At 40.3% G+C, this 14,394-nt stretch overlaps 1 protein-coding gene across 2 annotated transcripts in view; it reads right to left on the bottom strand.

Moving 5' to 3' along the window:
- The window catches only part of TTC27 (tetratricopeptide repeat domain 27), a 185,161-nt gene that overhangs the window by 31,010 nt on the left and 139,757 nt on the right, over positions 1-14,394 (bottom strand). For both annotated transcript variants that reach the window (XM_073338420.2, XM_073338421.2), the window contains 2 exons: positions 2,837-2,935; positions 1,040-1,092 (listed from right to left, as the gene is read on the bottom strand). In XM_073338420.2, coding sequence (XP_073194521.1) covers positions 1,040-1,092; positions 2,837-2,935 — 152 coding nt within the window. The remainder of the gene's footprint in view (positions 1-1,039; positions 1,093-2,836; positions 2,936-14,394) is intronic.

Here is a 14,394-nt window from a genome sequence, read left to right as displayed (position 1 = left end):
AACTGAAGAAAAGGACATTTGGTCAAACAAACTAGGTCTGTTTATTTCTATTCCTCGTTTCAGCCTGGGCAGTCATTCTACTCCTTGCTTTCTTCTCTTCGTCTCTCCATAAATATGTCTAAACATCTCAGACTTATTTATAGCATTTGCTACAATGCATTTTCATGGCAATTTATTTCACGTGTTTACCACTTTGTGCGAACTCACTGTTCTCCTCATTTTTATTTCATTTCATTAAAGTTAAACCACATAAATTGTTCAGAATGTCAGTTTTTAAAACAAAACACTGGCAATTTTAATATACTTTCATGCTTCTACTTTTCATTCTAAAGTTTTATTCTTTTTTGGTAGAAAATATAATGAGACACAGTCCAAGTACAGAGTATTATCTAAATTAAATTGTTCTTCCATATTCAGCCCTTGCAAGAATATTACCAAAACTTTATAGTAAAGTATAGAGAACTTTAATATTACAACAAGTGAAAATACAGAAATAAGAAATTAGCTGCTTTGAGTCTGGGTTTCCTCTGTTAATGGTTAATTTGGAGGGAAAAGAACAAGCAGGTTTATGCATACTAATCTCCATCTGCTTTTATAGATGTCAATAGTAAACTACTACTTGTTCCCTCAAATCTCAAACTGAATATAGCATGAATCAATATAGGTTTGACTATATCCTCCGTTTTAAAATGGACATATCTTTTTTGGCTTCACAGTCCAATTAATTTCCATTTCTAGTATGAATAATTTTGATTTGTTTGTACTTAGTGTATAAGCGATGAATTATGAATTTGAAAATATCAGCTCCAAATTATTGCTCTTTACAAAGCTAATTAAATATATTTTTCTCCAATTGAAAGGTGATTAATTTATAATTAGTATCACTGTAGGAAACCTACTGGGAGACTAGACTGAAGGGTAGAGGACTAGCATTAATGAGTAAACCACATCGTGAGAATAATCTCTCAGTGTTAGGAGAAAGGAAATCAGAAATATTTATTTTGGAAGCAGTATTCTCTAAACCTTTTGAAGTACTTACTTCTGTTTCAATCTGATATATGCAGTTGATAAATTGTTCCAGGCCTCAGCATTCTGCAATTACAACAGAGGAAGCACTTAAAATCAAAGACATTCCACTTATTTGGGAAAAATCATTTGAATAAAACGTAAAATTATAATAGATTTACATGACCAATTTTCCTTATCATATACATACATTAATAAATGCACATACATATTAAATATTAAGGTGGCAATAACATTAATTAAAAAAATAAAATTTGCCTGGTAAATAAACAAAATGATAGCAACAGTCAGAAATATAAGAGAAATGTTGAATTGTAAATGGTTAAATTAATTCTGTTCTGGCATTGTACATATTGAGCCTGATTCTGCTTTCACTTACACTGAAGAAAATCTGGAGTAACTCCACTGAAGTCAGAGCAGTGACAATGGTGTAAACCCAAAACAAGAACAGAACCAGAATATTTCAGTGAAATTCATTCCAGGGCTGAGGGCAACAGACTTATGGACCACTGAAGGCCCCAGTGTTTTGCAGGCTTAGTTTAGACTTAACTAGTGTGATGACCTTGTGATAGACTTCTGCACACAGTGAATTTCAGTTATTGTGACTAAGAGTATGTCTACACTACAAATGCTATAGGGCACAACTGCAGTGCTGCAGCTACACTGTTGTAGCACTATACTGAAGACACTTGCTACAGAGATGGAAAGGGTATTTCCGTTGCTGTAGTAAATCAACATAGCTAGGTCAACCTAAATTTTAGGTGTAGACCAGGACTAAGAGCCCAATCCTGCATCCTTTACTCAAATAAATCCCATTTAAACCATTAGGAAATCAACTGGTCTATTCCTGTGAATACAGACAGGACTGAGCTATACCAAACAAGTTGGAATGATTTCCATAAAAAGTTGGTTTTAATTTATAGTTTAACAATTCATATTCATGGATAGAAGAAAACGCACAACTGAGTTAATTTTCAGATTATACTGAGAATTTTTTTTTAAAATTTATTTTTTTTAATTTAATTTTTTTTTTTTTAGTAAAAATAAATGAATACCATCAATATACTTCTCCTGAAGCAGGGAGGATGAGACAGAGGTTTCTACTCCTAAGGCCAGACCACCTGATAGAACAGTGCGGGCCAACATACCCTTGTGTAGGCTCAAAGCATTCTTCCCTACATCACTTACACACAAAAAACAAAGGGAGTATAATCCTGTTGGCATCCTGTGAGCCTGGCAATGGTGGACACACACCTGCATAATGCACACATGTAAACGTGGATCCCAAACATCTCCCAGTTTGTGGGAGACTGAGTTCAATCTCAAATTTAGTTCCAAAGGCCAGTTATCTGCCATTTCTTCAGTGAGTGTTTCTAACTGAGATTAGTTTGCCACTTCCACAGAAAGATTAATTAAGCAGCACAGCTAACTGGAGAGTGCAGGAGGCTCCTTTAAAGTCTAGAGTGGACTAAGCATTTTAACAAATTATCTGTTTAAGAATAGGCTCCTTCACTTCTAATTTTTTTTAATCAAAAAGCACTTGGGCATTATCTGCTTTATTTTAATGTTGTATACCATAAAGGACTTTACCGGGTGTGGGTGTGTGTATGTAGATGAATAAAATAGAAAAGTCAAGTATCAAGCAAATCTTTTTGTGATGCTTAATGAGAAAATACATCCTTTATGAACAGGGTAAAAATTGAACAATTAGAACTAAGGAATGAACCACTTTTTTTTTTTTTGGGAGCCCCTGGCTTCTTTCACAAACTATTAGATGAGCAAAGATAAATCTTCAATAAATTGTACATACTTCAGGTTCCAACATCACACAGCGCTGAAATGCTTTGGCAGCACCGTCATAGACTTCCAAAGCTAAATAGGCACAGCCCAAAGAAAACCACACACCCAACTGAAAAGAAAACAAAGAGAAAGGGAATTCAGTATGTATGTTCTGCACAAAATAAATTAGTTAAGATTCCTTCATTCTCAAATCCATACATTTCTTGGTGTTATACGGCATTGCTCTATATGTAGGACCCTTCACTTCCAGTTTTTATTTTGTTTAGAATTTTTTAGTGTTTATTATATTATTTGAAAAATGGGTGAAAATTAACTTCAGTTTTCTGGATAATTACTGGGGTTAATGTTGAGGGACACAGGAGAGGAAAAAAATGGAGAAAACTAAGTAGTGAAAGCAAAAGAAGTGTACTGCTGTGATTAATTTTTTTTCTTTTAAAAACAATTGACAGTTATGCTTGAGATAAGAGGTGTCAGTGTAAATTCTGAAAGTCAGTGGTAGAATTAGCTCTCAGCAGTTTTTTCAAAATGTCTTTTCAAAAGTTCATTCTCTTGCAGTCTTGGATGTACCTGAATTTAGAACAATATTCTTTCCACATCTGCTGAGCTAGGCAGGACACTGAGGATGAGGGAAGCAGCATAGCTTGAATCTGGGAAGTTGGTGTGGTGAACTTTCCAGAATTCAAATGAAGTGGTGTTGCCATTGTCTGGAGAAGGCATCGCCAGGTATGCATGGAGTTTACTCTCTCTTCATTAAATGTATTATTAGAGACCACACTATTACAACGGGGGTCAAAAAGCACAATAATTTTCCAGAATGACAATTCGTTCTTAAAAGCCTCAGGAGACACGAGTGACATAGCTCTGCGTGAAAATTTTAGAAAGCCTTTCTGAGTATTGCTCCCTGACTGGCAAAATGGACATGAAAGGATTTATTTTTTTCTAGAATCTCCCCAAATGTGCTTTTGTGCAAAGTTCTGCAGTGACTCTGTTGACCAGAGTGCCATACGCTTCTGTGTTAGAGAACATTGTGTCTACTGAAGAACAAGATTCCAATTTCTTCTATGCTTCATACGACTGAAGCATTTTGATCAAAATTTGAGTTTTGTGCAAAGGATTTGCCTAGTTTCTTGAGTAGCTGCTTGAATTTTCAGCTTTTGCACTGCTGAACTCTTCATAATCTTACAGCTGAATGAGGACACTCCATGCCTTCTGAACACTCTGAATAACTAACTACAGACTACACCATCTCTTCAGTACTACAGCAATTGGAAGGCTGCATTCAAATTTGTTCTCTTTGCAGACATCACAGAAGATATTTTTCATCTTATTGAAATACATGAAAATAGTACTAGCCTCAATTATTAACTTCCTTAAATTAGCCATTTCTGGAATACCTATTGCATGAGAGACAGCAATGTACAGTAGGAGACCTGGGCAAGACAAACAAGCAATTCAGGTTTTTCATTCAGCTTTACTTCCAATGTTACCTTCATGCAGTAAGAGGCAGAGCAGAGCAAATATGACTTGGTCAGGTTGATTGAATTTGACAGGGATTTTCACAGCCAGGCAAAACTTTCACACAAAATCTCCCAAAAGGCCATCATCAAGGCCTAACTTTTACCCTGAGAAGTACAGGGCACAGAGAAATTCACTTATTACATCACATCAATCTTGATTTTTCTTCTGTGCCTGTGTGAATGTTGCTTCCAATGTACATTTATTTCTGTTTTTGCTTTCTTCTCTTAGCCTTAAGTTTGCTTTCCAAATGTTCTTTAATCTGGGGAGCCCAGGTGCTGACTTCTATGGCACAACATGGGCAGTGCAAACATTCAAACTCACTCTCTTGTTCTGTTTTTCTTTTTTAAAACTTAAAAAACAAAATCCCTTGTATTCTGAAAAAGTTAAGATGTAGTTTTTTGATTATGATAGATGAAAAGTGGAAGTAGTTCACACTGAACTGATGTTTAAATAAGTCTTCTCTGTACAAAATTTAAGTACACAGGGCAGAGAAATTCTACTCTCTCTCAGAAAAGGCCTACTGCAGCAACTAAAATGGATTGCTATCACAGAGAGAACAGAGAGTAGGTGAGGGGTGACTAATATTCCTGGACGAGCAGTGGGCGGAGGGCAGAGAGTACCCAGCAGATGAGGGGTGTCTGGTACTCTAGGTACAGTGGTTGGGGGGTGCCCGGCAGAGGAGGGGGTGCTTGGCATTCATAGGGGCCTGTGGATGGAGAAGGGGTACACAGTATTTCTGGGGGCTGCAGGAGGGCCACTACCGTCCCTTGCCACATGACATCCTCTCAGAAGAGCTGGGAATAGGTGGAAACTCTGTCTATATGATATTTAGATATAACCTTGTATTAGAAGAAATAATATCTTCCAAACAAAATATAGAGCAGTTTTTTGTCCTAAGTTTTTAACAATCATGGATATACAAAAGTATAAAATATACGTGAATTGCTTAATTCTCCACACAAGGTTTGCGCTTACAGCGCACAGCACCAATGCACATCGGTTTAGAAAAGCAAGTGAATAACACTCAAAAGTTTGCATCCTTTCTTGTATCTTGTGAGAAAATTATGTTCATTTTTGGGTCCTGGCTATAAATATTGTTAATGATAAAAAAATTTGTTTTGCAGTACAAAATTACATTTTCTACATAAAAATGTCTGATAATTAAAAATGAATGATAGCCGCAAAAGCTATGATGTTACAATATTAAATGTTCCTACTAATTACAATTTTTTAAAAAAAACTAACATTTTTAGAGAGAAAACTGCCAATAATGTGTTTAGTTTTTTTGTTTTGAATGCAGCAAACTTGTTGATAAGCTTCAACTAGCATTACCTACAAACACACTTCTAATCCTTTTTCGTGCAATAATTAGATGTCGAGGCACTGCTTAAGCGAGTAAAGACACTCCTGAATCCTGAGAGTATGTATGCAGGTATGTACCCTACAGGGCTCTCTATTCACCCAAGCAGTGCCTCCCTTGTCTATACTTCTGTTTTTACCAGTGTAATGTCCTGCTGCTGGAGTCTTTTCCCACCACAAGGAAAGGCTCCAGCAGTGGGAAAACTGTCAGCAACCTGCTGCCTGAGCCTTTCCTTGCCACAGGGAAAGACTTCAGCAGCAGGGAAACACTCCCCCAATGCCACCCCACTGCCAGATCCTTTCACTGACAGGTAGCTACACACCACAGAGTGGGCGCAGTTTGATTTTCACTGTGGCATGCAACTACTCATACACGATATGCCATAGTAAGAGGTGTGCAGAGTAGATGTCTTTAAAAGCCAAAGAAGTGAGTTGGTCAAACAGTAACTTTTCCAACAATAGCAAGTTAAGATAAACAGTACTATCTTTCAGAACAAGTAATCTGATTTTGGTACTGAGTCCTAAATACATTGATAAAACATTTTCTGAAGTCCTTGCTGGTTAAACACATCCATAAAAAAAAATCAAACTGGATTTCAACATTTCAAAACATTTTATAATCAGCTGGGGAATTGTTCCAGACTCTAATATCTAGTGTAAAAAGCCTCCATCATTCAAAGTGCCAAGATAAGAATAATGAAAGAAAGAGTCACTATTTTTGTAGGAAGGAAAAAAAATTGGGTCAGATTATGTTATCCTTAATTCATACTGTGTAGCAATATCTTATTCCACACTGTCCTTTTGATTTCAACATAACTACTTGTGGAGGAAGGTTTTTATGTGGGTAAAGGTGTCACAAACTACCCTGTTGTAACAAAATTAACACAACGGGTCCATTTTTCTGCTGATCTTGTAGCAAGCCATTAACATAGGCTCTCACTATGAAAGTACATACAAAGTGTTACAATTAGCAATTCAGGGCCCAGACCAGGTCAGTGACCAAAAGCTGGTAGCTCAAATGAACCTTGCATCAGGATACTCATTATGATGCACATTTCTATCCACACTAGTCTCCTACTTTCAGCTTGTCCACCCCACCCACACCAGTCCAACCAGACCAGTAATTCCCTGTTATTTATTGATATTAAAATTAATTGATTTTATTCTTTCAACATTTTCAGTTTTCATTGGGCTGCAGATAACTGTATTGAAAAGACACAGCAGCTTTCTACATGTCATGGAAGGTAGGTGGGTTTGACAGCTGAAAGTTGAGACTTTTGGCGTTCAGGACTCTATGGGAGTTGTTTTTGACACCCACAAACCAGTTGAGGGTTTTGGTATTGGGGAGGGGCTGCATCTCCTTTCTCCCACTCTCAAAATTTTTGGCAGGCTAGAAGGTGACTCTAAATGTGGGACAGAGTAAGATTTGAATTCTTCATGCCTCATCCCAGGAAACCTTGTTAGCAAGAACCACCCAATACAGCCCAACATATGCAGGAACACCTAAAAATAAAAGTAGTATATTAGCTTGATCTTTCTGCTAAAATGATCATCCATGAAATACTTATCTATGCTGACATTGAAAGTATTGTTAGGTTTCTGAGTCAACATCCCTGGGAGACGCAAAGGGGAATTCAAACCTTTCAGGCTCTCTGCAGACTTAGGCAGACAACACATCGGTTTATATTTAGTTCACATTTTAAGCCATACGATCTACAAACTTTGTTTTTAAAACACAAAAAGCTTAGATTCTGGGAAACAATTATTGGTGCTTTTAAAATAAAGTTATAAAAAGCATTGCAGAAGAAAAGTTTGGCACTACTACGACTATCAAGGTTGCCCAATACGTCCTACTGTAAGATCCATTTTTCAGTTGCTTAGAACATTACAACATTAACTGTTTTGGCTGAAATTTTAGAGGCTGGGTGTCAGAGAAATAGAATATCAGGGTTGGAAGGGACCTCAGGAGGTCATCTAGTCCAACCCCCTGCTCAAAGCTGGACCAATCCCCAACTAAATCATCCCAGCCAGGGCTTTGTCAAGCCTGACCTTAAAAACTTCTAAGGAAGGAGATTCCACCACCTCCCTAGGTAACACATTCCAGTGTTTCACCACCCTCCTAGCGAAAAAGTTTTTCCTAATATCCAACCTAAACCTCCCCCACTGCAACTTGTGACCATTACTCCTTGTTTTGTCATCTGCTACCACTGAGAGCAGTCTAGATCCATCCTCTTTGGAACCCCCTTTCAGGTAGTTGAAAGCAGCTATCAAATCCCCCCTCATTCTTCTCTTCTGCAGACTAAACAATCCCAGCTCCCTCAGCCTCTCCTCATAAGTCATGTGTTCCAGTCTCCTAATCATTTTTGTTGCCCTCTGCTGGACGTTTTCCAATTTTTCCACATTCTTCTTGTAGTGTGGGGCCCCAAACTGGGGACAGTACTCCAGATGAGGCCTCACCAATGTCGAATAGAAGGGAAGGATCACGTCCCTCGATCTGCTGGCAATGCCCCTACTTATACATCCCAAAATGCCATTGGCCTTCTTGGCAACAAGGGCACACTGTTGACTCATATCCAGCTTCTCGTCCACTGTAACCCCTAGGTCCTTTTCTGCAGAACTGCTGCCTAGCCATTCGGTCCCTAGTCTGTAGCGGTGCAAGGGATTCTTCCATCCTAAGTGCAGGACTCTGCACTTGTCCTTGTTGAACCTCATCAGATTTCTTTTGGCCCAATCCTCTAATTTGTCTAGGTCCCTCTGTATCCTATCCCTGCCCTCCAGCGTATCTACCACTCCTCCCAGTTTAGTGTCATCTGCAAACTTGCTGAGGGTGCAATCCACACCATCCTCCAGATCATTTATGAAGATATTGAACAAAACCGGGCCAAGGACCGACCCTTGGGGCACTCCACTTGGTACCTGCTGCCAACTAGACATGGAGCCATTGATCACAACCTATTGAGCCCGATAATCTAGCCAACTTTCTATCCACCTTATCGTCCATTCATCCAGCCCATACTACTTTAACTTGCTGGCAAGAATACTGTGGGAGACTGTGTCAAAACCTTTGCTAAAGTCAAGGAACAACACGTCCACTGCTTTCCCCTCATCCACAGAGCCAGTTATCTTGTCATAGAAGGCAATTAGATTAGTCAGGCATGACTTGCCCTTGGTGAATCCATGCTGACTGTTCCTGATCACTTTCCTCTCCTCTAAGAGCTTCGGAATTGATTCCTTGAGGATCTGCTCCATGATTTTTCCAGGGACTGAGGTGAGGTTGACTGGCTTGTAGTTCCCCGGATCCTCCTCCTTCCCTTTTTTAAAGATGGGCACTACATTAGCCTTTTTCCAGTCGTCTGCGACTTCCCCCGATTGGCATGAGTTTTCAAAGATAATGGCCAATGGCTCTGCAATCACATCCACCAACTCCTTTAGCACTCTCGGATGCAGTGCATCCGACTCCATGGACTTGTTCTCGTCCAGCTTTTCTAAATAGTCCCGAACCACTTCTTTCTCCACAGAGGCCTGGTCACCTCCTCCCCATGCTGTGCTGCCCAGTGCGGCAGTCTGGGAGCTGACCTTGTTCATGAAGACAGAGGAAAAAAAAGCACAGAGTGCATTAGCTTTTTCCACATCCTCTGTCACTAGGTTGTCTCCCTCATTCAGTAAGGGGCCCACACTTTCCTTGACTTTCCCCCTCAGCTGAATCTTTTTTGGAAAATTTCAGCCAATGCTGTTCAGCCATTTCTGAAACAGGGACACTATGCTGTTTTCCCATGTTCAATGCAGAGGCAATGAGAGCAGGACCTTGGTTTGGGGAGGGAGTAGATTGATACGACGAGCCTAGGGGGAAAAGACTTGGACTGGAGGCTGGAAGTGGAAGGAGAGAGAAACTGGGACTGGAAGCTGGGGGATGAGCATGGGACTCACTGGGCAAGAAGACTGGGACAGGATCCAGGTGGGAGCAAGGAGGTGGAGGGAGAAATGAGAGAAATCTGACAAGGAACCAGAGAGCGAGGGGAGAACTGGGATTGGCTGGGCATAGAGATTGGGAGTACTCTGATTTGACGAGGAGATTGAGAGGGAGGCTGGGACCAGAAGCCAATGGAGACAGGGAATGTGGGCACAGGCCATGAAAGAAACAGACAGATCAGACAAGGAGCCAGGAGGGTGGAGCTAAGCTTGCTGAGCAATGAGACTATGACTTGGATGAAAAGCCTGAGGAGTGAAGACTGGGACTGGATAAGCGAGGAAAGTGAGACAGGGGTGAGGAGTAGGGGGTGGGACAAAGACAGCGACAGGTTGTATGGGGAGGGGGAAAGAGACAGAACGGTCAAGCTTGGGGAAAACAGGCAGAAGAATCAGTGCCTACTAGAGCACAGTTCTCTCAAGAGCCTGGACTGGAACACAAGATTCATGAGTCTCAGTATTCCTTTGCTGTACACAAATATCTGTGAAACCCACTGGCAATATGTTCCATCCCAATCTCATGCTATTTCACAGGGTTATGTAAGGAAAGAGACTATTGTCTGCTTCATTTGTTGCAGAATCTGGAAGTTGTATAGTGAATGAGACAGCGGATTTATGTAAAGAAAGGACAGTCTCATGGTTAAGACAGTTGAATGCCATCCTGGAAAACTGGATTCTCTCTCTGCCACAGAGTTCCTAAATGATACTAGTCAAGTTACTGACACCAAACTTTCCACAGGTAGTCACTAATTGTGCATTCCTCATTTTCTGGGTACCCAACTTGACACCCTGTGGGGTCTGAATTAAAGTGGTGAGCACTCACAACTGGAGCTGAAGTCAATGGGAGATGTGCTTTGAATGATTTAAATACTATGTACTTTGAAAAATCAGGTCCTAGGAGTCTCAATTTGGGCACCCATAGTTAGCTGAAATTTTGATCTTAATTTCTGTGCCTCAATTCCCCCTTTGTTCAGTAATGGCCATTCTGACTACTATAGGCAGCGGCCTTTGAAGTTTTTATGCCTCTTTTGTGACCCCCATCAAAACCAATTAATGAATCCATTTCCTTCGATCCTCTGCTGTATTGAGGTAACATTTATTTGTCCTTTGAACATCTAGAAAGAGTACATGTACCTTCTCTAAGTGTTTCTAAGGTGGGTAATGACATTTTTGACTAAGATGAAAAGTGAACAAGATACGCTGCTAGTTTAGAGACGGATTTGGCAGTATTCTGTGCAGAAAGAATAAGAATTCCACTTTATTGGGCAGGGCATCAAATCTGACTACTCTGCTGGCTGATGTAATAATTTCTCTGAGGAAAGCGACTGAAAAGTAGTGTAAGGCAAACTTTGTCAGAGGTTCAAAAAATAAATTTTGTCAAGGCTTGTGAAACTAGGTTAAAGTTCCTTTTTGGCACTAGTTTGTTGGTTTGATATCCAAGTCTGTCCATTGATTAGAAAAACAGAGATGAGACTGAACTGTGAAGATTCAGTTCAAAGCAGATACCATCATATGATGATAATTTAGGCTCAGATCTGTGTTATACCTTGTGATCAGGAAGCCCAAGGCAAGTTTAGAATAAAAGTTCAACCCTGTTTGTTTACATAAATTACCTTTGCCCACTGCCTCACTCGCTACAAGGCTGACTGATTTTCAAAAGGGAAATTCTTGAGAGTAAGACTTTTATTGCATTGTTTGAAGCTTTGAAATCCAGTTGCAGTCAATGGCAAGCTGACTTCCAGAGAGATACTAATATATGACCTATTTGCAGGCTCTCTCAAATCCGTGCAGGCTAGCATGCAAAGTTTTCTGAGCCACATGGTCTGGTCTGCTACTTCCAGAAAAGTGCTTGCAGTGTTGTTATAGCCATGTTGGTCCCAAGATAGTAGAGGGACAAGGTGAGTGAGGCAATATCTTTTACTGGACCAACTTCCGTTAGTGAAAGAGAGCACTTTGAGCTACACAGAGCTCTTCTTCAGCTCTGGGAAAGGTACTCAAGTGTCACAGCTAAATAAAGGTGTTAGTTAACTCAATAGGTGGAAGAAGTCTCAAGGCTTCTCAAGTTAACTCAACTATCACCCTTCCTCTCCTTCTAATTCACATGCTGTAATTCTACTGGGGAAGTGAGTCAGTAACATAAATGGGATTGTATGTGTGTCAAGAGTTCTCACTGGCAGATTACTGGGCTGCCAACTGTCACCGGAATGGGCACAACCCATTGTAGCAAGACTCTGGCTGTGAAAATGTAAGCCATTTCTAGCCTCAGTCTCAAAAACCAGGTTAGGAAGAATAGTCAATATCCTTATCTAAGAAATCTGTGGGAACACCGGATTCTGTTCACAGAAATCAGAAAGTTTTTTTGATCAATGCTAGAAAGGAAGAATAGATTCTTAGCAACAGAGAATGTGTCATTTATGTAGTTGAATCATTCATAATTTTTGGGAGGAACCTACATTTCTTCTAAGATATTCTGGAACAGAGAATTAACTTTTGGAAGGATACATTTTAGGCAGATCTTTAGAAGACAATGGTGTATGAAAAACTTCAGTATCCAAGGGGGGAGGGGCGGGGCGGCGGGCGGGCAAGATACATTATTTTGTCCAACTTGTCTCAAACAATTTGCCTCTAAATCATAGGTAGAACATCCTGAGGAACAGGAAATTTCTCTCTCCTATATGGAGGAAAGCTGCTCATTTTTATTTGTTTTGGACTGGCTTTCATTTAAAAGCTTTCTTTGGATGGAACACAAAAAATGAAGAGCACCTCTCAGCAGAATGCTTGTTAGTTTTACGCTTTAAGGAATAAAACCTGCTGCCCTTTATTAACCAAAACTCCTCTTGCCTTAAGTGGGAATTTGCCTGAATAATAGCAGCTGAATTTGACTCTAAATACTTTTTTCCCTTTGCATTTCCCATGGGAGACAGGGACCAGGAAGACAAGAATGGATCTTTCTTCCTTTTTTAGCTTCTAATGTGTATATAATTTGAGTCAACTTGAGTCCTTGTATGAATCAGAATCAGGCTCTGACTCACTGGAATCAAACATGTCATTTAAGCATTGAATCACTTCAGGATTTAAATTCTTAATGCTTCAGGGAAATATTTTCCTACAGGGTGATTTGTTTCTGCAGAACTACAATTAGCCTTGATGGTTTTTGTACGATTCTGTGGAAAGACAGGAGATTTGGAGGGGGAGGAATTATATGCCATCTTCTCATGGACCTGGGGAACAGTTATGAGAAGCACAATATACAGACATAGAAGAGGGGAAAGCACATTATAATATCTATATCCTTTACAGGACAGGCATTACTGGAGTGGGCATCACACATAACAGTAACCAAAAAAGTGATTCTATAGAAAATGTACCTCTGTATACAGCGGGGTAAATGTGGGTGGAATCTGACAAGCCACTCACCTTGGAGAGAAAAGCAGAAGTCCTGAGTTGCACTAATTGCAGACAGAGATTCTGGTATGCAGAGAAATAGGATAATAGTTCAACGAATGTCAATTGCACCCAAAAATAGAAGAGTAAGAGAAACTAATTACCACAACATTTAGAAAGGTGAGGTTGGAAAAGAACTGTCAAGCTGCTCAAAACTGATATGAAAGACAGTGTTGCAGTCCAGACATGCAAGAGATCTGGGCTCAATTTCTGGCTCTGCAGACTTTTTTGGTGACCACAGGCAGGTCATTTAATATCTGTGCCTCACTTTTCTCTCTATACAATGGGGATAATACCACTTTCTTTCTCCCAACCTGTATCGGTCTTGTCTATTCAGATTTTAAACTATATGTTCATTCACTGCCTAGTACAACAGTGACCTGATCTTGACTGGGGCCTTTAGGTACTACTCTAATGCAAATTACCACCACCACAAGCACAGCAGTGATCATGAGTAAGGGTACAATTCTGTCATGGAGGCCACGCATTCCGTGACTTTCCAGGACCTCCATGACTTCTTCCACATCGGCAGGGCTGAAGTAGCTGTCAATCCCACGGACGCTGGAGCAGCAGCCCAGGGCTGAAGCAGTGTGGAGGGGGTGGACAATCTGCCCCAGGGCTGCCGGAGCAGCATTCCATAGGGCTGGCAGAGCAGTGGCCTGGGGCCATCCATGGGGCAGCTGAAGCAGCTGCTGGAGGCCAGCCCCTGTGCTGCTCCCACTGTTACCCCCAGACCTCCCAGGTATTTTTTTAGTAAAAGTTAGGGACAGGTCACAGGCTTCTCTGAATTTTTGTTTATTGCCCACAACCTGTCCCTGACTTTTACTAAAAATACCTGTGACAGACACTTAACCTTAATCATGAGTAACTAACAGCAGACGGAGACCAAGCTTCTGTAGTTCACTTCACAGAGATTGCTGTAGGCAGATTAAATTGTTTCTGTACATCTTAGAAGTTGGATAGAACAGTGCAGAAGGCCAGTTTTATTCAAATTTCCTCCCCATCAGAGAAAATGGTTACAAACTGAAGAAAGACTTTAGAAGGTAGACTGCAAAATGGAACAGTAAGGCTGCCAGCTGCTTCACAGATGAAGGTAGCTTAAGGTCACAGATGCTGAATTACTGGTTTTAGTTCTTATGGATGGCTCCAGAACTCTCTCTAGCACAGCTGTGTCTGTAACAATGGGAAGATCTTAATCAACAATCTTCCATATAATCTGCATTAGAACAAGCTTTTGTATTGCCAAAATAAGCAGGTGAAATGTGTTCTATGCTTTACCTT

This window comes from Lepidochelys kempii, chromosome 3 (assembly GCF_965140285.1).
Source record: "Lepidochelys kempii isolate rLepKem1 chromosome 3, rLepKem1.hap1, whole genome shotgun sequence".
Classification (NCBI taxonomy): domain Eukaryota; kingdom Metazoa; phylum Chordata; order Testudines; family Cheloniidae; genus Lepidochelys; species Lepidochelys kempii.
This window is presented reverse-complemented; position numbering and strand designations above follow the sequence as displayed.